This window comes from Microtus ochrogaster, unplaced genomic scaffold, assembly GCF_000317375.1.
Source record: "Microtus ochrogaster isolate Prairie Vole_2 unplaced genomic scaffold, MicOch1.0 UNK24, whole genome shotgun sequence".
Lineage (NCBI taxonomy): Eukaryota > Metazoa > Chordata > Mammalia > Rodentia > Cricetidae > Microtus > Microtus ochrogaster.
This window is the reverse complement of record NW_004949122.1, coordinates 1587626-1609302: the sequence shown is the minus strand read 5'-3', so window position 1 is coordinate 1609302 and position 21677 is coordinate 1587626. Positions and strand designations below refer to the sequence as shown.

The 21677-nt window shown below is 52.5% G+C and overlaps 1 protein-coding gene across 4 annotated transcripts; it reads left to right on the top strand.

Moving 5' to 3' along the window:
* Nucleotides 1-2268: 2268 nt before the first annotated feature.
* Amotl2 (angiomotin like 2) lies at nt 2269-17256 on the top strand. Of its 4 annotated transcripts, none has more exons than XM_026789603.1 (10): nt 2269-2326; nt 4953-5745; nt 8391-8685; nt 9552-9696; nt 9953-10045; nt 12270-12565; nt 13232-13542; nt 13974-14188; nt 14645-14824; nt 15496-17256. In XM_026789603.1, exons 1-10 carry the CDS (start codon nt 2320-2322, stop codon nt 15552-15554), a joined length of 2394 nt encoding a protein of 797 aa, XP_026645404.1. In that variant the 5' UTR covers nt 2269-2319; the 3' UTR covers nt 15555-17256. The 4 variants fall into 4 exon arrangements, with proteins under 4 accessions (XP_026645404.1, XP_005367843.1, XP_026645405.1 ...); XM_005367786.3 differs by lacking the exon at nt 2269-2326 and adding an exon at nt 2635-2923; XM_026789604.1 differs by lacking the exon at nt 2269-2326 and adding an exon at nt 2845-2985.
* Nucleotides 17257-21677: the final 4421 nt, after the last annotated feature.

Below are 21677 nucleotides of genomic sequence, written 5' to 3'. Positions count from 1 at the left end.
GCTTTGCAGGTTTCCTGGGCAAGATTCCAAACCCAGCAAGTCACAGAGCAGCCAGGAAGAATTATTACCTGCAGGGGGTGGGGGTGGGGAGAATAAGAGAAAGACAGGTGAGCTAGGAAGCCCTGTCTCCTTCCTTGAGTTTCTTTTTCCCTGGCCTCAGCAAAGATTGGTATGCAAGCATGCTAGCTAGCCCGGTGCCCACCTGTGCAGATGCTCCCCTGGCACATTTGAGATGGGGCAACCTTCTCACTGCACCACCCCGCAGAATCAGGTGTGCTGCCAGCTCAGGTCAGGCAGATTCCACTAAAGCCCCAGGCCGGGCCCTGCCTGAGAGGCCCCACCCTCTATCCTTCTTGCAAAGAGGAGAAAAATGTATATAAATTCCATTTGAGAATCCCTCTTCCCCACTCTGTCCCCATGGGCTACAAACACAAGCTGACATGAGGCTTGTCTTGGCCCGGGGCAGCCCTGCCCACTCCAAAATATTCCTCTTGACTCTAGCTGCCTTAAGCTGGCCGCTTTCTCCAACTATCTCAGGAATGCTTGCTTGGCAAACGTCTTGTTGGCTACCCCTCTAAGCAAAGCGAAGAACAAGACTGGGTGGGACATACGGCCTTTCCCCTGATTTTGTAACTCAGAGCATATGGGCCTCTACCTACGCTTATTAAGTGTCTCCAAGAGTTTCCAAGAATGCTGTCCACGAAGGGAGGACACCTGGGAACTGCTTCTTTTGTCTTTGTCCCAAGACTCTTCTGCAGCTGGTGGGGACAATGGTGCACTGTAGGCCCCAGCATATAGACATTTTGCGGGGTTTAGATTTTTACTTCTTTTATATGTATGCATGTTATGTATGAGCACCACGTGGGTGTCTAGTACCAGCATAGTTCAGAAGTGGGTGTCAGATCCTCTGGAACTGGAGTTGTAGATGGTTGTGAACCGTCAGGTGGGTGCTAGGAACCGATGGCACATCCTCTGCAAAAGCTACTTAGGACTCCCCACTTTTAAAGGGGAGCTTTATGAAAAACTTGCCACATCCCTGGTTATTCAGCTTGAAAGGGTTCTTTTTTTTTTTGTTGTTGTTGTTGTTTTTTTTTTTTTTTTTTTTTTCGAGACAGGGTTTCTCTGTGGTTTTGGTTCCTGTCCTAGAACTAGCTCTTGTAGACCAGGCTGGTCTCGAACTCACAAAGATCCGCCTGCCTCTGCCTCCCGAGTGCTGGGATTAAAAGCGTGCGCCACCACCGCCCGGCTTGAAAGGGTTCTTGTCTCTGCGCCTCTCTATGCTGAGAGAAAGAGGAGGACCCGGCCAGTCAGCAACCGAAATCAGCGCTGACTCTAAGTGGATGGGTCTGAGGAACAAATGCCACTGGAGCTCTTGGGGGGGGGGCAGGGAGGAGAGAGTCAAAGCAGCCTTACTTAAGAAGGGGTCTCCTGGGGAGATAGAAGGGTCCATCTTTAACCCCAGCACTTGGGAGGCAAAGGCAGACCGATGTCGATGAGTTCGAGGCCCACCTGGTCTACAAACTTAGTTTCAGCACAGCCAGAACTGTTACACAGAGAAACCCTGTCTCGAAAAACCAAAGGAAAAAAAAAATGGATCCAAAAGACGGGAGACATTTCACGCTGAGGTCGAAGAGCAAGATTCAGCGCGCAGCGAAGCGGACAGGAAAGAGGGTTTCTGAGTGTAGGAGAGGTGGAAAAGATACTGAAATTGGGGACAGGTAGGTGGAAGCAGATACTCCCTGTGCTTGCCCTCTTCGGTTAGAGAGCCCGGATTCAGGTGAGCACGAAAAGAGACCTGGCTTCATCAGCTATGCTCTAGGGAAGCTGCTTACACTCTCTGAGCCTTGGTTTCCTATTTATTTATTATAATGATGATGAAAAAAACACTATCAGAGGGTGACTGGAATCGGACGGCAGAGTGAAATGTGGGTGGTGACCCGCCGCGTGCTCGGCTTAAAGCTGAGTGGAGCTGGACTTAGTGGAGGGTGATTTATTTGGGTAGTGGGTCAAATCCACCAGATTTTCAACCCAGATTCACACTTCCTGTAGAGGCAGGATCTAAAAGAGCTGTCGAAGGTGTTTGTAAACAATAAAAGTGCAATTCAAAGTTTTCCGCTGGGGGGTGAAATAGTAGAGGTTAGGAAAGAGGCTGGGTAGCTGCAAGCTGAAGCGTCGGTTCGCCTGCAGCACGGTCAAAGCTGGGCGGATGTGGAATGCTTCGCAATCCTCCCGCCATCTCCGAAACTCCAGAGACCCCTCCCTCAGCCACCAGAGGGGCGTGCGAGGCTCTTCCTTGGAAATCCCTCCGTGCCTGTAGGAATGACGGGTGAGAACCGGGCGCCAGACAGTGGAGGGACGATCTTGGCTGAGTTGGTTAAGACACCCCCAACAACAACTAGGACAGTAAGGCAGGGGGCAGGGAACGCGGCACAGCCGCCAGAGCCCAGGGTGGCGAGGGGACAAGGCTGAGGCCAGCCCAGCGGCCAGCCTCAGCGCCGCCTCCTGGGAGGAAGGCGGGGGCCGGGACGGGAGCAGGAGGAGGCGGAGGGCGGAGGAGGGCGGCGCGCTGAGAGGTTATTTGTGGTTCGCTTTGATCCCGAGGGGGAACCTGAAACTCTCACATTCCTGGCATAGCAGCCGCCTCCAGCGCGGGCTGACCCAGGGGCTGCGCACTGGAGCGCTAGCAGCCAGAACGTCGGCGCCACCGACGAGTGCGCACCTCTACTACCGAACCGACCTAAAGCCGAACTCGGTCTGCGCGCGCCGGCAGCCGCGGGCCGCAGCGGTAAGAAAGGTGCCCGGCTCTCCGGGCAGCGCGCGAGGCCAGCGGGGACGCTTCCCAGCGGCACCCCGACACCGCGGTCTGTCCGGCCTTTTCTGAAATTCGGAGCTGGCGAGAACGAGCCTCTCCTGGAGCGGGAAGGTGAGGCGGTGCACCCTTTCGAGGATCGATCCCAGTCGTCTGTCTAGTCCAGGGAGCCCCCGGTATGCGCTTTGGAGGGGGTTTGTCGGACCGGCTCTCCGACCCACTGGGGCTGGAGGAGGGACAGAGGATCGGTGTTTGGGGGTGTGAGTCTTGCGATTGGGGCAAGTGGAAAAGGGCTGTAGGCATATCTTGCCGAATGCAGGGTCGAGGTAACTGCTTTGTCTAGATTGGGGATACAGGTGGCTTTTACCCTCAGCTAGCTCAAGAATTCCTCTTTGTCTTCCTTGGAAAATCCTCTTCGGAGCCACGAACTGGCTCTCACTTAGAAAGAATGCAGCCTGCTGTCCAGCCCGGTGACGTCAGCGCTGGAGTATTTGGAAAACAAAGAGGTCTGGGGAGGGAGGCGGACCCGCGATGCTTAAAGACCTCTCGCGGTTGTGGGTTTTGCTTTCCCGGGGCACTCGGGCAGTCGTCGTTGCTAGTGGTCCGCCTCGGGTCGAGCAGGAGTCCTGGCCTGGCTAACTTAGCTTTGGCTCCTTTTGCTAGAGGGAACCCAGGCCAAGACCAGAAACGCGTGTTTGCTTAGGAAGGTAGTTTTCCGTGTGCAGAGCTCCAGAGCAGGCCAGGTGCAACGCCCGGGTAAGGAAGCTGGTTTTCAGTAAGGGCTCACCTAGAGGTATTTGAAAGATTGTGCATCTAGGGGATTAGAATGGGACCTGTGTGCGATGAAAGGCCTCGGAAATGTTCCTTGCTCCGGGTGCCCGGCTCATACTTGGCACGCCTGGAATCTGTAGCGAAGGCTCCGCATTCCTTCTAGCCGCTCCCGGATCCTCCTTAGCGGGTGTCAGCCCAGACTGTGGTTAACCTAGGAAATACCGCGAAGAAAAAAAGCTGCGTGCGAGTAGACTCCTGAAGTCTTACACACTGTAGGGTGCAGTGCGGGGAGGATTGGGTGCTGGGAAGAATGAGTGCATAGGTGACCTCAGGACTCATTTCCTTCCCCCAGCTCTGCCAACATACCATTCCCAAACTGAGGCCGAGCACATTTCCTTGGTTTCCCCTTTACCTCATTACGCATCAATTGGGCTAAGGTGGTTGTTTCTAATGTCAATAGAGATGCAAAGGGACGGCCCCCTGTGTGCCTAGGGTACAAGTAGGGGCTTTCCGGAGTAGCAGATGTGTGTGCCAAGAAAGGAGGATGATCCTAAAATCTAGGATGTTTCTCTGGCTTCAGTTACTGCAAGCGCACTTCTGCCTCCTCACAAGACCATTGTCCTATTGTTAGCTTTCTTTAGCCGCGTTTGCCAATTCACACACAGCTTCTCCTGCCTGCTCACCTTGCCGAATGACTGTTAAGATCAGCCATGACAAGGAGACTCAGATTTATTTTATAAGGCAGCCTTTGAAGAAGCTGGGTTCAGGGTCTCTTTCCCAGGGACTGTCTGCTTCCAGGAAGAGAAGCAGGTGAAGGGTGGTGGACTACCTATGGCTCAAACATCTTCGTTCTCAAGATCATGGGGGTCATTGGCTTAGAGCTTCTTTCTACCGTGCTGCATTCATTCTTTGCCATCTGCTAGTAAACTGGGGTCTAAACTGCTATGTGGTTGAATTTGATGGAGGCTTGTCCTAGAGTCATTCATTGAGACTGGTGGGTGTAGCGGCTGACTGCAGTGGTCCCTATTAGATAAACTTTCCAGTTTTCTATTGCATTTCTGTAGGATCAGCTAAGTCCCCATTAATGTCATTACGACGATAAGCATTTGCCAAGGATTTATAGCACACCAGGCACTCAGCTTCTCAAAGAAGCACTATATATATATATATATATATATATATATATATATATATATATATATATATATATATATATAGTGGACAAACTGAGGATCAGAGGTTCAGTAGACAGATGGCCACCACATTGGCACTTGGATCTGGGCCTGTGTAAAACCACCTTTTCTCAAGCAGTGTTATGGCAAGCGCCCCCTCCCTCTTATGTGCTTCCATTGATTGCTGTCCTTTCTCTTAGGTGCTCTAGGACCAGGTGCCTGCTGGCCATTGTCTAGGCAAGAGTGTGCAAGCCAGAGAAGCATGAGGACACTGGAAGACTCCTCAGGGACAGTCCTGCACCGCCTCATCCAGGAGCAGCTGCGCTACGGCAACCTGACAGAGACCCGCACACTCCTGGCCATCCAGCAACAGGCCCTGAGGGGTGGGGCTGGAGCTGGGGGCACAGGGAGCCCCCAGGCCTCCCTGGAGATTGGAGCACCTGAGGACAGTCAGGTGCTACAGCAGGCCACCAGGCAGGAGCCCCAGGGCCAGGAGCATCAAGGTGGAGAGACCCATCTGGCAGAGAACAGGCTGTACCGGCTGTGCCCACAGCCCAGCAAGGGAGAAGAGCTGCCCACCTATGAGGAGGCTAAAGCCTACTCCCAGTACTACGCAGCGCAGCAGGCAGGACCCCGGCCCCATGTTGGGGACCGAGATCCTAGAGGGGCATCAGGAGGCAGCCGGCGGCAGGATGAGGCTCTGCGTGAGTTGAGGCACGGCCATGTACGCTCCTTGAGTGAACGACTTCTGCAGTTGTCCCTGGAAAGAAATGGTGCTCGGGCCCCCAGCCACATGAGCTCTTCACACAGCTTCCCTCAGCTGGCCCGCAGCCAGCAGGGTCCCCAACCCCGAGGACCCCCATCTGAGGGCCCCGAGCCCCGTGGGCCCCCACCTCAGTACCCACACGCTGCACTGGCTCATGAGACTGCGGCTGTTGCTGACCCACGATACCGTCTTCGAAGCAGCCCACACTTTCAGCACGCGGAAGTCAGGTGACTACCCCACCCTGGATTTCTTCTAGTCCATTCTCCCAGGAGAACCCCAAGTCATATACCTTGGGTCCTAACTTACGTGATCCCTATTCTCCTGCACCCATGCCAGCTCCTGGGACTGTCTGCTCTTGGTGAGGGCTGGAGGATAGGGGGACTTAGCTAGCTGACTTACAAAGTTAGCTGCCAGTCCTGGTAGCACACTTAGGCCAGGCTGGAGCTATACAGCAAGACTTTCTAAAACAAACAAACAAACAACAAACAAAAAAAACTTGACATCATTGCTTTAACTCTGAATGTAGATACATTGTCTATAGCAAGTAAGGAGGGTCCCCAGTGGCTGGGAATGGGGTTTAAAGGTGATATTTTTTTTTAGAGAGAACTAACAAAAGACAGTGGGAATCCCTGCCAAACTACTCCCAAGATAAGTAGGCCAAAGGTGGGACTTCCTGGAGGTTTTTAAAGGAAAAATGGAGTTTGTTGTTGTCATTGAGAGGTGCTGCTCCTGAGGCTGAAAGAACTAGGCAGCCACCTGTCGCAGCTGCCTTGTCTCCTAGTGAATTTCTTACTGTGTTTTCCCTTCTACTTGTCTGTCAGCTTGAGGATTCTGGGCCTAGGTGAGCCTTTGTGTGTAGACTCAGGCTGCTGTTGTATCAGGGTAGTGACTTGGCTTAACTGAGTGTGAAGTCTTGGGTGTGTGTATGTGTGTGATGGACTTTTAAAAGAGGCACATCACAATACCAGCCTTAGCGAATGGGTCCAAAGAGCCAGGGTGGAAGCTGGGAGCCCAATGAGTGCAAGCAGGAAGCCGGATCAGTGATTGGCACAGGAGTTCAGGTTCCTAGAAACCAAGGGGCTGCCTGAGTCAACTGACCCTTTTTTTTGGGGGGGGGGGAGCTCGCTGTGAAGATTATGTTGGCCTTAAACATTTCCAACTGCCTCTGCCTCCCAGGTGCTGGGATTAAAGGCACGCTCCACCAAGCCCCTCACCTTTTCTATATAAACACCATCATGGTGAAGTGGGGTTCCAGGAAGTTTTACCCGGGGACCCAAGAATTTGCAGACCCTCTGGATTCAAGGTCAAAGTCTGGCTCACTTCACACCTGCTGATTCTTCCTTTTGTCACTCTGGTCCCCACCAGTTATTTTTCTTTTCTCTGGAAAAGAGTGGTGGCCCTGGCCTGGGGGAACCAGGGGATGGAGCCTTGTGGGTTGACTTGGCCTCCACACTCCAGACACCCACCTTATCTCCCTCCTCAGGGCAGTTCAGGAAGAATTTCTTCTTTTGGACTAGCCCTATTGAACCCTGTCAGGAAAAGATAATATCCAGGCAAGGAAGTGGACTGTTTGCTGGAGAACAAAAAAAAAAAAAAAAAAAAAAAAAGGGGAGGGGGGAAATGGGCAACGGCTGAACCAAGAGCAGAGAGAGCAAGTGTGAGCGGAAAGGAGTCTCCATTCTTGGGGCTAAATCATTCCCGAAGAATGCCGGTTGTATCCGCCTGGCCTGTCAGGGCGGGGGTTTGCTGAGGGGAGAATGGCAGTGTTCTGAAGCCACCCTGAGAGGATCACACTTACCAACAAGATAGTTTAGTCAGCCCAGTGACCGCCCTCTAACCTGCTCTCCTTGGAGGCTTTTCCTCAGCTAACCGGATGAGGAATCAAAAACAGGGGAGCACTGGGGATGCGTAATAGACCCAGAGGTGAAATCTGCCTTTAGGGGTCTTCTAGGACCTAGAAATTTCTTAGGACAACTGAGGGAGTCGTGGCACTTGGAGTCACATGGCCCCAGAAAGGCCTTCTCACTACCCATGTCTCTCTCTTTGTTCCTCTCTTGACATGGAGTCTGAGGATGTACTATAGGTATATAGTATATACATAGGTATATGCTATACCTATGCCAGGGACCAGTGGAACACTGTCCTTAGCTCTGCTGCTGAGCTAATCCAGGGGTGGCCCCTTGTTCTGAAGTGCCCACCAGCAGAGGTGGACTAAACAGTTATGGGTGCCTGTTGTCTGCTGGCCTTTCTGTCAGGCCTCACTTTGTGATTTAGCAGGCAAAGGTGGCGTGACCCTGGGCAGCCAAGACGCTCATTTGCTGCAGGCCAGCAGCTGGGGCTGAAATCCGCCCCTGTTTGTCTGACTGAGCTCAGGCTCAGCACCTGCTTCCCTGCTCTAATCTTAGCTGGGGTCTTGGAAAAGAATTTCGTAGCTGGGGGTAGCAAGACCCTGAAAGAAGGAGGAGAAAATTTCAGTGAGCTGCTTTAGCTGACTTGACCAGAATGTAGCCACTAGACCTGCAGAGCTGTGTGGGTTCCATCCCAAAGAACCTTGTGTCAATTGGAAAGGTGAAGGATGCATTTCAGAAGAAACTTTATTTAAGCTGTGTACATGCTTAGGATGCCCAGGGTTGCTTGGGCTGATACCTGAGGCCTTAGCCACATGGAGCAACTGAACTGAACAAGCGTCAGGACGCTGCACCACAACGCACCCCACACTGGTCTTGCTCTCTGACCCTTTTGAGTTTCCATGTGGCTTTGGCCCTCCCCACTGGTGGCTGCCAGACACTGGGGAGGCTCAGTCATTGGCAATAGGAATAGCCAGAGTGTGTGGGTGTGTCAGTCTCTGACCTTTTTGCCTCTTCTTTTCCAGGATCCTCCAGGCCCAGGTACCCCCAGTGTTCCTCCAGCAGCAGCAGTACCAGTACTTACAGCAGCCCCAGGAGCACTCCCCACCCCTTCATCCAGCCGCTCTAAGCCATGGTCCCCCAAGCTCCTTCAGTCCACCTGCAGTGGAGGGACCAGCAAGTTCCCAGGCCACCGCGAGCAGTGCCCACCTGGTGCAGATGGAGACAGTACTGAGGGAGAACGCCAGGCTGCAGAGGGACAATGAGAGGTTGCAGAGAGAGTTGGAGAGCTCTGCCGAGAAGGCCAGCCGCATAGAGAAGGTAGAGACTCCTAGGGGCTGGGGGACACAGAGGAGGTGGGAAAGCCTGTCAGACTGCTTCCTGCACCAAATTCTGTCCCACGTCGCCCCCCCACACACACCCCAAGCTCACTCCAGACAGCTGAGGGAACAGCCAGGCGGTTTGCCCTGGTGCCTGAGCAGTTGCTGGCCAGGGGTGGTTAGAAAGAACTCATTCACTAGTTCTCCACACACTTGCACCCTCGCCCTGCACAGCCCCTCCTGTGGACACCTCCCACAGAGAACCCTTTGTGCGCCCACACAACAGCCAGTCTGTTCCAGGCCAGCCCTGGCCAAAGAGAAAGCCCCTCCTCTTAGGGAAAAGAAAAAGCAGCGGGAGTTGGCATAGCAAGCTAGCTAGGAGCACGTGTAAGACCTGTGGCTTCCAAGTGGGAGGGGCAGCCACATGCTGTGGTCAGAGGCAGCTCCGACTGGGGTCTGGCGCCCCCTTCCTTGGTGAGGCCTGGCCAGCTGTGTGCTAAGGTTCAGCTTTAGCAATCGCCTCAGGCCTCCCAGTACTGTGTATCCACAATGTTCTAGATAGGCTGAACCACCTCAAATATGCTCATCCCTGTCCTTTGCACTCAGATTATCAGACAATGTTAGGCAGAAACAAAATGCCTCTTATAAACATGGGGCGTGGGGCAGGCTGGAGGTAGCCCCCCCCTTTGAAGAGCTTCTAGCGCTGGGTCCAGGCAGCATCTTGTCCTTCCTTAGGAAGGGCTGTCTGTCCCAGCGGTCTGCCCTACCTATGAGGTTGCCGTACTTTGATTACCCCACTAGAGCCGCTGGCCTCATTCACTCCCTCGGACCCTTCCTGTCATTCAGCTCGTTGTCCGTCTTTTGCAGCTGGAAAGTGAAATTCAGCGGCTCTCTGAGGCCCACGAGAGCCTGATGAGGACCTCTTCCAAGCGTGAGGCCCTGGAGAAGACGATGAGGAACAAGATGGATAGCGAGATGAGGCGGTTGCAGGACTTCAACCGCGATCTTAGAGGTGAGAACTAGGCTTGTGTGTTTGGAAGCTGGGAGGACTTTGAGGGATCTGTTTTGTGGGGAAATTCAGAATCTCTGTTCTGTGCTGTAGAGGCCCCCCATGAGTCCCCATCTTTGGGCCCTGGTCTGAGCTGGGACTTCTTTCTAAGCCCATCCCTAGCTTGAAGGATGTGGACTTACAGTTAGGACCCTAGGATAAACTCCCAGACTTGCAACATACATTCCTTGATATTAAAACATCTCTTTATTTGAAACAGAGAGATTGGAATCTGCAAATCGACACCTGGCAAGCAAGACACAGGAAGCCCAGGCGGGCAGTCAGGACATGGTGGCCAAGCTGCTTGCTCAGAGTGAGTAGGGGAGCTGCTAAGAAACCTTGCTGGGTGTACAGGCCATGAGACCCCTGTGACCCCAATCCATCGCCCTTGAGGTTTAACCCACTTCCTTGCAGAGTGGCACTTACGGAACAGGTTTACTGAATGGCTGCTGTGGGGAAGAGTGGTTTCCAAAGGTGAACAGGGACTAGGGAGCTGTGTCTGGCTGAGCCACACAATACCGACCCTTGGTATAGCATCGGTCCCTCCTGCAGGGAGGCCAGGATAGCCCTGGCAGTAGAGGAGTTTCCTAGAAATGCCAGACAGCAGGAAGGCTGGGGATACCAGAAGTTGGAGGGCATGGGGAAACTGGGATATCCATACTGGAGGGTCCTGGGATAGCCACAATCTTCATTAGTGGGACTGAACTAAGCACTGGGCAGAGGGGTGGGAACTCACCCAGAACATGGCAGGGAGGTGAGGTAAGCTGAAGGCAGGAACAGGTTCCCACAGGTTCAGGGGGAAAAGTGTTCAGGATCCTGGAGACTGGTGATTAGGAAGCCCCTGGTGGCCTGGGAAAAATCTCTGAGAACAGCAGAAGGATGCTGGAGGGAAGGAGGTGTCAGACACTGGGGGAATGACAGGCTTGTAGGAAAGAAGGCTCGTAGGAAGGAGATTTTTGAGAGTCCTTTAGGGGTGTCCAGAGAGGGGAAAGAGCTTCTGGCAGTGCCCCCTTCTTGTTCAAGGACTTAGAGCTCTGGCGTGCTTGCTAATCAGCCTTTGGCTCAGATTGGGCAAGACTTGGGTTATCCACAACTACCTTTCAAAATGAGGTGACGGTGGCTAAAGGTCTCTGGAACGGAGGTGAAGGGGAAGGAGGTGTGGCGCCTCAGGGTTGCCCTTGGGAGCCTGCAGAGGGCCCACAGCTAGGGAAAGGGAGATTAGGGGTGCTCTGGTGGGAAGGGCGGCTTTTGGGCCCAGGCTCTGGAGAAGAAAGGAAGTCTTAGGGAGGCTTTCTGGAAGCCCTCAGAGGGGGACGGGGCAGAAGCAGCCGGGAGGCGTTTCCGCTCCCCGGGGAGCGAGCTAGCGCCAGGCTGTTCTTGGCTTCTTGCTGGAGCCATTAATCTCGCAGCCGCGGGTGACCTGGATGCCTGGCATTCCAGAGCCGCTGGGCTGTTCCGCTCCCGGCCGGTCCCCCTCCGTTCCCTCCCTGTGTGCCTGACAGTGGCGCCCTTCGGCCCCAGCGGCGCCCAGCCCTTGGCTTTGGGAGGAGAGAGGGTGAACACAAAGGGTGCCTGGGACCTGAATGTGGGGAGCCTGCTAAGCATGCTTAGCCTTCCACACCCTACCAAGGTATCGCCGAAGTTGTACAAGGCATCTGAAAGCAAAAAACTGGATCCACAGCCCCAGGTCTCCAGAGAAATAGGCAGCCACACTTAGTCGACCGGCCTAAGACTCCCAAGGGGGGGGGGGCGCGTGCTTTGAGGTGGTTGTAGGCTTAGAGCATCACTTAGAAAAACCTTGGCCTACCTAGAGGAGAGTTTCTCTGAGCAGAGCTCCTCCAAGCGATTAGCAAAGCAGTCAGGGATAGCTGGAATCTCGGAGTCTTTGGACTAGTGTCATTGTCCCTGTGCTATGGGGTTGGAATTCTATTGTGTGCCTGCCAGCCTACATCTGGCTCTCCCAGACCACGTAAAGACAGGGGTACTGAAGAGGAGATCCTCCAGTCTGCAGGCTGCACTCCAAGCAGACACTTAGGGCAAGAACTGCAGGCACAGCCAGATAGCTGGAGCTCTCCGTCAGCCATTCGGTTCCTGTGTTTCTTTCTCTGTAATCAGGAGCCACAAATCCTACCTGGGATTTGAGTGGGATAAGATGTGAAATGTGCCTGCCCCCTTCTTCCTGCTTGAACAATGACCTTGTTATAGTACCCTAATCTATAAAGGGTTGGCTCAGTTCCTGCCTGACGAGTCTCTAGTCATTTTGAAGCTTAAGGAAAACTGTGCATACGTTTTGGTGATGACCTCGCCTGGCATAATTTGAGCAGTGTCCCAGCTGAGAGGCCATTTAGCTTAGTTGTTATAGCAAGGGTCACCTCAAGACTCTGAGTGTTTACTCTTAACCTGCATCTCACTGAAATGCCATACACAATTCCCAGGAATGTCGAGGGAGGGTGAGCAGCAGTTGTCGGTCCTGAGCCCAGGGGTGGGTAAATGTGGCCAGCATCACTAATCACTCCTCCTCAATGTCTCCCCGACAGACTATGAGCAGCAGCAGGAACAGGAGAAACTGGAGCGGGAGATGGCACTGCTGCGTGGCGCCATCGAGGACCAGCGGCGACGTGCTGAACTGCTGGAGCAGGCTCTGGGCAATGCACAAAGCCGGGCTGCTCGGGCTGAGGAGGAGCTACGCAAGAAGCAGGCCTATGTGGAGAAGGTGGAACGGCTGCAGCAGGCACTGGGACAGTTGCAGGCTGCCTGTGAGAAGCGGGAGCAGCTGGAGCTGCGTCTGCGCACGCGCCTGGAGCAGGAACTCAAAGCCCTTCGTGCGCAACAGGTGAGCCCAGAAGAGCTGGGCTGGAGGCATCCCTGGTCTCTATTCTTTGTCCCCTGGGAAAGATGATTGTTCCATGTGCCCCTTGGCTGCTTGGCCCCTCTCAATCACCTTGGATAGCAAAGGCTCTGCCATGTGGCCTATGTTTAGATTTAGAGGACTTGATGGGTCTTACCTTGACAGTAACAGAAACTGGGACCTCCTTACCAGATTGTGGTCACTAATAATTTTCATGCAGAAGACTGAACCACTCTCACCTATCTTCCCAAGATAGGAAGCAGACATCCAAGCCCTGAGTCTGTGCTTTGTATTTGGACATAAACATTTCTTGTTGTTTACAAACCAGATAGAGTTCAGTCTCCACACCCAACCTTACCCTGTCATTGAAGTAGGGGGACCAAAACTTAGTTGTCCCAATGTGATTATTGCTCATATTCCCACTCCTACTTCAGAGAATTGCTTTTTTTGGTCGTATGTGCCCTTATGTCCCTGCCTACCGTAAATTGGGAGAGAATGTGAGGAGCTTTGTTATCTGCTGTATCTCTGGGTGGAAGTAGGAAACGGGGAGTGTGCGCTGCAAATGACTGAACAAGGTCTTCGTGGAAGCATGGGGCCACGGTCCCACACAGCCCAGCTTTATTCTTGACCGTGATATTCCTTGCTCTGCAGAGGCAGGCAGGCACCCTCCCTGGTGGTGGTGGCAGCAATGGTGGGTCTGCTGAGCTCAGTGCCCTGCGACTGTCAGAGCAACTGAGAGAGAAGGAAGAACAGATCCTGGCTCTAGAGGCTGACATGACCAAGTGGGAACAAAAGTATCTGGAGGAACGGGCCATGCGGCAGTTTGCCATGGATGCCGCTGCCACCGCGGCTGCGCAGCGTGACTCCACTCTCATCAGACACTCCCCACAGCCCTCGCCCAGCAGCAGTTTCAACGAAGGCCTGCTGGCAGGCAACCACAGGCACCAAGAGATGGAGAGCAGGTACTATAGGGTCAGGCCAGGGACAAATGGGGGGAGAGAAGATGGAGGGGATGGTAGCCAGTCTCTGCCCAGTCCTTTGTCCCTGGACTGGGACAAAGGCTCCACCCTCAGCAGCTCAGAATGTTTGGCATTCCAGAAATTATAAACAGTTGTTTCCCTGAGTGAATCCCTCCTGTGCTCAGGCTGGAGGTGGGTGGGTACCATACAAGGTCTGGCCACCGTGGGTCCTCACTGTGGGACCTGACTCTTACAATGAGGTGGGCTCAGAGTACAGCAGTCTCAGAACATTAATAACTTTATGCAGTGCCCTCACAAGGACAAGAGGTCCTACCTGGCCTCAGGGAGGGATGTCTGCGTTTCCTTCCAGCTTCTGCGAGCTGGGTACAACGAAGGGGCTGAATCTGTAGGTCTGACCCTGGCCTCTCCCGCAGGTTAAAGGTGCTCCATGCCCAGATCCTAGAGAAGGATGCAGTGATCAAGGTCCTTCAGCAGCGCTCCAGGAAAGACCCTGGCAAGGCTACCCAAGGCACCCTGCGGCCTGCCAAATCTGTGCCGTCCATCTTCGCGGCTGCAGTGGGAGTCCAGGGCTGGCAAGGGCTCTCATCCAGCGAGCGGCAAACCGATGCACCTGCCCGACCGACAGTAGGTATGAGGATGCTTGCAGTGGGGCAGGGAGGAAGAAGGAACCTTTGACAGCACCTTCCCGGACTCTCAGAATACATGCCTACTGAAACCAGGGCTTCCTGACCCCTCTTCTAGGGGACCTGGTTACTTTGGTTCCCATGACCCTGAAACTCACAGAGGCCCTGCTAATAAAAAGTGGATACTGGGCCTCCAGCTGCTTACAGAGAAATGTAGGCAAGTCTCTACTGTTCCTAAGCAAATACTAAGAAGTCCTAGATTTCAGCTACAAAGAAGGGGTGCCGAGCATCAATGCCTAACGTGATCCCACTTATTCCCATTTCAAAGAGGGAGCCTTTCATTTTACTATACACCTTGCAAATTAAGAGCAGCTCAGTCCAGCTAGTTTGCTGATGTCCTTCATTGGGGACCTTGTCCCCTACATCAAGCTGTATCCACCAACCTCCTTTCCTTTCCATAGACCGGGTACCAGCAGAGGAGCCCCCAGCCACAGCTCCTCTTCTCCCGACCCACACCAAACACGGGAGCAGAGATGGGAGCACCCAGACCGATGGCCCTGCAGAAGGCACCTCTGCCTGCTTAGCCTCAGAAGCCGAGAGCCTCCTGGGGTGCAGCAGTAGCCAAAGGACAGCCTCTCTGGGTAAGCACCCCACTTACCCCTAGCCTGTGTGTTAGTTAGATGGGGGCTGAGGACACAGTAGTTGTGAACTGGAATATGTGTTTTTTCCCCAAATTCATCCACCACGGGAAGCCCCACAGTGTGAACTAAGGGTCATGGGAGGCGTGAAAGCCTCAGTGGGGGGCAGACCTATAATTCAGAAAGAAAGCACCCCATCAGAAGGCGCTGTACCTCCTTCCGAGTTTTCCTCACATACCTCCTGCCGGTCCATATAGCTAAGATGATGGAGCTAGGCATCTTGGGTTGGGAAGCTACTGGAAGAGCTCAGAAAAGAGGACCTTGAAGAAGCCTGTTCCCTTTCTCGTTCCCATCCTCCTTGCGTAGCTGCCCGTGTGTGCCTCATGATCTCAGAAAACCACAGGCATGACAAGAATGCTTCTAGCCCTGGGGGCACCCCTCAACTGATCACTCTAGCCAGTTGAGAGTCTAAACACAGGCATACTTCCTCAGCCCTCTAGGTCCCCGCTGAGGGGAGAGAGCACAGCATTGTGCGTAGTTGACCAAGTTTAGAGGGACCTGGAGACTGGGACAACTTAGGGGAGGGATCCTGTCTTTAAAATACGTTGGGAGTGGGAAAGAAAGAGTGGATAATACTCACAGACTAGACCTGTTGTAATCTTGTCTTTCTCCAGACTCTGTGGCTGCAACCAAAGTTCAGGACCTGTCAGACATGGTGGAAATACTGATCTGAAGGAAAGAGGTGAGGCCTTGGGGACCCTGACTCCTGGCCTCCCCCTGGCCTTCCAGCCGTCTTCAAGGGCTGCACCTCACTTTCTCCAACCATACACGGTGTGGTGCATAACGCTCAGACACTAGCACTACCGGGGACCTAGGAAAATCTGCACCCCCAGAAGACTGCTTCTTGGCCCATATTCCTCTCATGCCCATGGGGAAGGAAGAGCCAGATTTCCCCTGCTGCCCAAGGTCTATTGCTGGAGCAGAAAGGAGCTGAGCCCCGTCCGTCCTGCCCAGTTGAATTCAGGCATGAAAGGAAAGGGGAGTAGATTCTGATTCCCAAGAATGGCTGGGTACATCCGGTGGTCTGCTGGGGTAACCAGGCCAGCCCTGGTGTACGTGGTTAAGCACGCTCCCAGCCAACCCCCTCTGCTCTTCACTTTCTCACTGTCTTCTTCGGATTGCTAAGACTAGACTCTTTGGGGGAGCTACTAGGAGTGTGAGTCTTTTGGGAGCCACCATCGCGCCTCTCACTTCGAATAGGTTAGGGGCCATTTGAGGGGCCTGCAGAACATTGTGTTTTGTACATAATTCTCCCTCCTTGGGAACAGAAGACTAAGCATGCTGGTTCAGATTCTCCTTCCAGGGCTGTGCTGCCTGGCCCTGCTGCCACAGTTCTTGAAACATCTGACAGGTCTACCAGACGTTTCTCTGCCTCCAGTTCTTGGCCATGGAGTTTGATACTGGTTGCCTTTCCTCCATTTTAAACCCCTGTGCTGAATGCCTGTGGGGATCTTGTCACCAGCCTTTCTGAATGGCTCCACAGCTCCTGTCCCTGCGACATCCTGTCCGTCGGTTATAAACTGAGCCAGATGCAATGAGCCGCCACGTATGGTCACCTGTCATGCCCAACACCAGGTTCTCTTTGAAGAAACTGGAGAAGTTGTTCTCTAAAACGCGTTAGTTCCCACTGGCAGGGACTGGGAGAGGAAGCTGTGCTGTTGAAAAGACAAAAGTCCTCGGTGTGTTGTGTCCCATCACAAAATGGCACCCACGAGGCTGGCTCCTCGAGTTTCTGGTGCCCCAGCCCCAAAGCAGGGCCAGCTACCCGGAACTGGGTGAAGCATCCCACTTGGCAGCCTACCAGCAGCAGTGACTGTGACTTTGACTTTGGTCTTAAAGTAACCCCCATCCGGCTCAGAACGCGCGCCATGGGTGGACTTCAGAGCTTTTGTGTTTCCTCCTTGAACCTTTGGTTGTTTTGTTTGTTTTCCTTTCACTGTTTTCAAGTTCTGTTTGTTGTTTCATTCCCATGGTTCTCTGAGTTTCCTTTTTAAACATTTGCATTTGCTGGGCAATTGCATATTTTTTTAATCCCCCTACCCCTATGTAAATGCTGAAAAATACATCTGGTTCATGTGCATTGTTTACAAAGATAAAAGTTAAAAAAAAAAAGAGGAGGGGAGAAAAGGCAAAAAAAAATTGTGAAAGTTAAAAAAAACATCTTAATATATTTTGGATTAATATTTGGTATTTCTTTTTAAAGTATTTTTTGTTGCTGTGAACATTTTCTGCCAAAGACCATGACGTGTGTCTGTGTGTTTTAAGTTATCATGAATATTTAAAGTGTAAACATGGCTGTTTTGTTACGCCACCCTGTACCAGGATTGCTGCTGCAGTCCACTGGGTATGACAGTATTTTAATAAAAAAAACTTATAAGGAGATATGTTTATCCATTTATTTATCGGCTAGGACACTGTCTAGGCCTAAGTCTTCCACCTCACCCTCCCTGCTGGATTTACAGGTGCATGTGGCCTCCAGCTCCAAGACTGGTTATTTGCAAGGATGAGAAAAGGAAGGAGGAAGATTTTTAAAGGGTCACCCATGCCCACTCTCTTCAAGGACAAGGGACAAGTGCCCCTGGAGGTTTTCTGAACTTGCAATAGGTACAGCTGACTTGCCGTGACTTGTGCTTTCAGAGACAGTCTATGAGGATGGAAAGGGTGTGGCAGATGCCTGCCTCTCCGGGCAACTGTCCTAACCAATTCTGATTTCGGTGGTTGCATAGTAGGAGTGAGTGCGCAGGTGTTGGAACATGACCTGCTCTCTTTCTCACTCAGCACCCAGGATCCAGGGACCATGAGACCCTCTGACTGGACACATGCAGTGTGTGTTCAAGAGTGATAAGTTCTTAGGCCTCTTTCCTTTGATAGGACCACCCTTCCCAATATTTGCAAAGCATATTTCTTCAACACTTAAAAGGAAAATTACCCCTTAGTCTTGGCACTGACTCATGACTCGGGATGCAGGTGGATATAAGGCTGACCCAGAAGCAGCGGACCATCAGGTGGGCCATAGGTTAATAGCGAGTTAACCTCCTATGATAGATGAAGACCACAGATGTCTTTGGGGCAGGTCTGAGGATTCAACAACCATGTTGATGAGTGGCCAAGCTGGGGTCCTAAGCAAGTCAGCCTGCTTGTCAGAATGGAGTTGAACAAATAAGAAGATTCACAACATGCAAAGACTTTTCCAGCAATTCTATAAGTGACGATGGGCCCTGCTGTCTGCTTTCTGTGTGATCTAGGCTACAGTCACCTTTGTATTTCCTTCCTGGAAGTAAAAAAGGAAGAAATGGATCCCAATGTGCCCAGCATATCCACATGTATGTGTGTATATGTCTGGCCATGTGTCCCAGGGAAAGGTTTAGGGGCAGCAGTATTTTCTGTTTTGAACCTCTCTCTGGCCACATGTGCTCCCTTGCAAGGCATCTCAGAGATGAAACAAAACAGGTTACTCAACACACTCTGTAAACCACCCTAACCAAGCCCAGGTGTCTGGATCCCTGCAAAGGGGTGGAGCCTATGCTAGAACCTGGGTGGCTCTGCCAGGCCCTTTGGAAACCAGGTTGGTCTCTTAGGGGACAACCTAATGTGAGCCCTAACCTTCTTGTCTTACCTCTGTCTAGGACCCCTACAAAAGGGCAGGGAGTATGGCTCAGGGGCACAGGGAGGCATACCACTCCAGGAGCCATGTATAAGCTACTGGCCTGGCTTCTCTGCTCTCTCTCTCACACACTTTCTGGTTAACTATTAACTCTCTTGGCATGAGCATGTGCCTGGCTCAAAGAGCTTGCTAACAGTGTACCAAGGGCAGAGGCAGTAAACAGGTACAAACCCACAGATAACCAAAACCTCTCCATGGTCCCTGGGGACCCCAACTGGGCAGGAACCTTATTTTCAGAGCTACCCACCACCCTGTCTCTTAACCCAAGTGGGGATCTAGCAGATACATAGACACGTCTTCACAGCCTTAGCTGAGTGGCCAAGCCTGCTGGAGGTAGCCCGGAGACCTCATGGCAGCAATGTCATTCTGGACGGGCTATGTCTGGGGCTAACCTATTCACAGTGCCACAGCAAATGACTGTTCAGCATCCTTTGGTAAGAGGTAGACTTCCTATACCGTGAAACCTCCCCCTTTGGAGTGCACAGTTCAGTCGTATCTTGTATCAGAGAATTTACTTTAAGCCAGTGGTCAAGCATGGGTCAGCATGAAATGCCCCATCCGTGGACCATATGAGCCCCATTAAAGTGTTATTTGATCCACTTTCCACATGGCCTAGGACGACTCCTTGAACTTTCTATAGCTGACAGGACTCCCTGCACTCTGAACGCAGCAGCTCGGCTATGCTTGCATTAGGCTGCAAAGGGCACTGTCTGGTCTAAGTTGGAGCCCTCATTATGGATCCTAAGCTTGCTATGGGGCATGAGTTCTTCATGAGGTTTGGTCAATGGGCCAATGAGTCTTGGCTCTACAGAGCTGATGGTTTGTTTTAAAGCCTGAATCTTATTTAATTGGGAGGACCACTTCTAAGAAAAATTATACAAAATGTTGAGTCTATCTTGGGCTCTGTAAGGGACCTGTTAAGGGAGTGCTTAGATATAACTTCATTATGAAGTCTGCTTAGGAGTACTGGGCATCATGCCTGCCCAAAGAGATCATGTTCTGGGAGATGCCCATGGTTAGGGCTTACCTTTGTCTCTTCAAGGTGGGGCTTGGAACTGGAGATAGAAGGGGAGATCTCAGTGGCTAAGGCACTAGCAGTCTGGAAGCTGGACAGTTTGGCCAGTCTGCCTGAATCTATGTCTGGCCTTCTCTATCTTACCACACAAACCTACTGTCCCCAGGAGTAGCAGCAGCAGTGGCTACCATGCTGCTGTAGGGACATGCTACTTCTCTGCTCCAATGGTCTAACCGCTTTGAATGTGGAGCAAGGCCAATGTCAGGATTTGTCCTCAGAGAGGTGTCTTTTGCAAGTCCACATGCTCCGACCTAAGGACACATTCCAGGTGTATTAGGCAATTTCATGGTCACTTTCCTGTTACAGCTGACCCTTTTTGCATCTGTCTAGATCTCTATGACAATCCGTTTCTAGCTGATGGAGGTCCCATCCAGACTCTCCTCTGCAGCCTCTCCTTGCTCAACACAGTGGACTGTGGAAATTTTCACAGCAGATTGCATCAGTAGCGAGTGCGCCAGTGTCTCTGGCACAGTGGCAGCCGTACGAGCCACTACGGAGACTTGCCCTGGAAACCATGGAGACCTTTATTTTTGTGTGCAAACATGTGTGGTGTATTTGCATGTGAGATACATGCATGCGTGTGGGGGGGGTGCACACATGCAAGTATGAAGAGGCCAGAGGAGGATGTCGGATGGGCCGCCTTATCTCTGTCTCATTCCCTGAGACCGGGTCTCTACCAGAACCTGAAGCTGGGCTGCCTGCCAGCAAGTTCCATCAATCCTCCTGCCTCTGCACTCACAAGGATGAGATTATGGGCACACCATGACCATGCCCAGTTTTTTGCACGGGGTTTAGGGATCCAAACTCCGATCTCACATTTGCGCAGCGCGACAGCCTTCCTGCCTAAGGTATGGGCTCTCCGCTTCAGTATGGCTGACTTCTCTTTCCTCCATCCTATTTCCCTAAAGTGGCTGTCACATCTTCCTTCCTTCATTCATTTATTCATTCATATTACAGATGTTTATTGAGGCAGGACAGTCAAAATAAAGCAAAAATGTGTTTCTGAACACTGGAGTCTACTGTCTGTTTGATCACTGTATACTATCCCAAGTCTAGCACAAGGGTGCTCAGAAGTGTTGAATGAATATTCCAGACAAGAACTGGCCTGCATCTACTTCTCTGGCTCCGGCATCTAAATAATACTTGGAAGGCCCAAGTCCATGGTTGTCCTCGGCGCCCAGCCTGTCACCTTATTCCTTTGCCTAGGAATGTTTTGTCCTTGAATAGCATCTCCTACTAGCAGTATCTTTTCCCCCTCTTCAGTTTCTGTTGTGCCCCCTCGTGAGCAGAAGACAGAAGAGAACGGCGTTCCCAGGCTGAGGGACCCCTTGTCAGCGGACATTCACTAGGGCTCTGCTTGGCTATGATGGAGCCGCAGGTGCAAGGACACACGTGTGCAGGGATGTGTTCCCTGTCTGCACTGCAGCTACAATGGGGACCTGAACAAGATCCAGACGGGAGTCCCAGGGGACATCTTGATCAGAGGTCCCAAGCCCCTCCAAACTGACCAGACCCCTGTCATTTCCCAGGAGGTGAGAGGATGATGGGGACTTTGTGGGTGGCGTCCTTCAGGTCAGAGAAGGAGAAGCTGAGCCCCAGGGCCTGGGTTGAACCAGAAGGTGCATATGAACAGGCAGTTGTGGGTGTGTGAGCCCAGAACTGGCCCCACAGGATAGCTGGTCCCTGAGTCAGGCCCAGGCATTGACAGCCATGTGAGCCTAGGCCAGCCCAGCCATGGGAACAGCAGATCCCTCCACCTGCAAGAGAGCTGCTCCTGCCTGGAGCTACTCCTGCCTAGCCATGCCAATCCCGGAATCCCTCTGGGTGCAGGCCAGAAGTGGGGTGGGACCAAATGCTCTTTCTCTGGTTTACCTTATGGTGCTAAGGTCCCAAGTTCAGAATAAGAACAAAGGCAGCGCCGCCATGTGCCAGGCTCCCCGAGATCATCCTGTAATCCTCACGTGTCGAGCTCCTTTCCCTGCATCTATGGAAACAGAACCTCTTAAATCAAGGGGCAGAGAGGGGGATGAATTGCTTCTGGGACCAGTCTTGGATTA

Excerpts from the sequence above, each read along its gene's own strand:
- Amotl2 (XM_026789603.1), top strand. Across the intron at positions 5,746-8,390 it reads TTTCAGCACGCGGAAGTCAG|GATCCTCCAGGCCCAGGTAC; the intron begins GTGACTACCCCA and ends CTTCTTTTCCAG. Across the intron at positions 13,543-13,973 it reads CACCAAGAGATGGAGAGCAG|GTTAAAGGTGCTCCATGCCC; the intron begins GTACTATAGGGT and ends CCTCTCCCGCAG.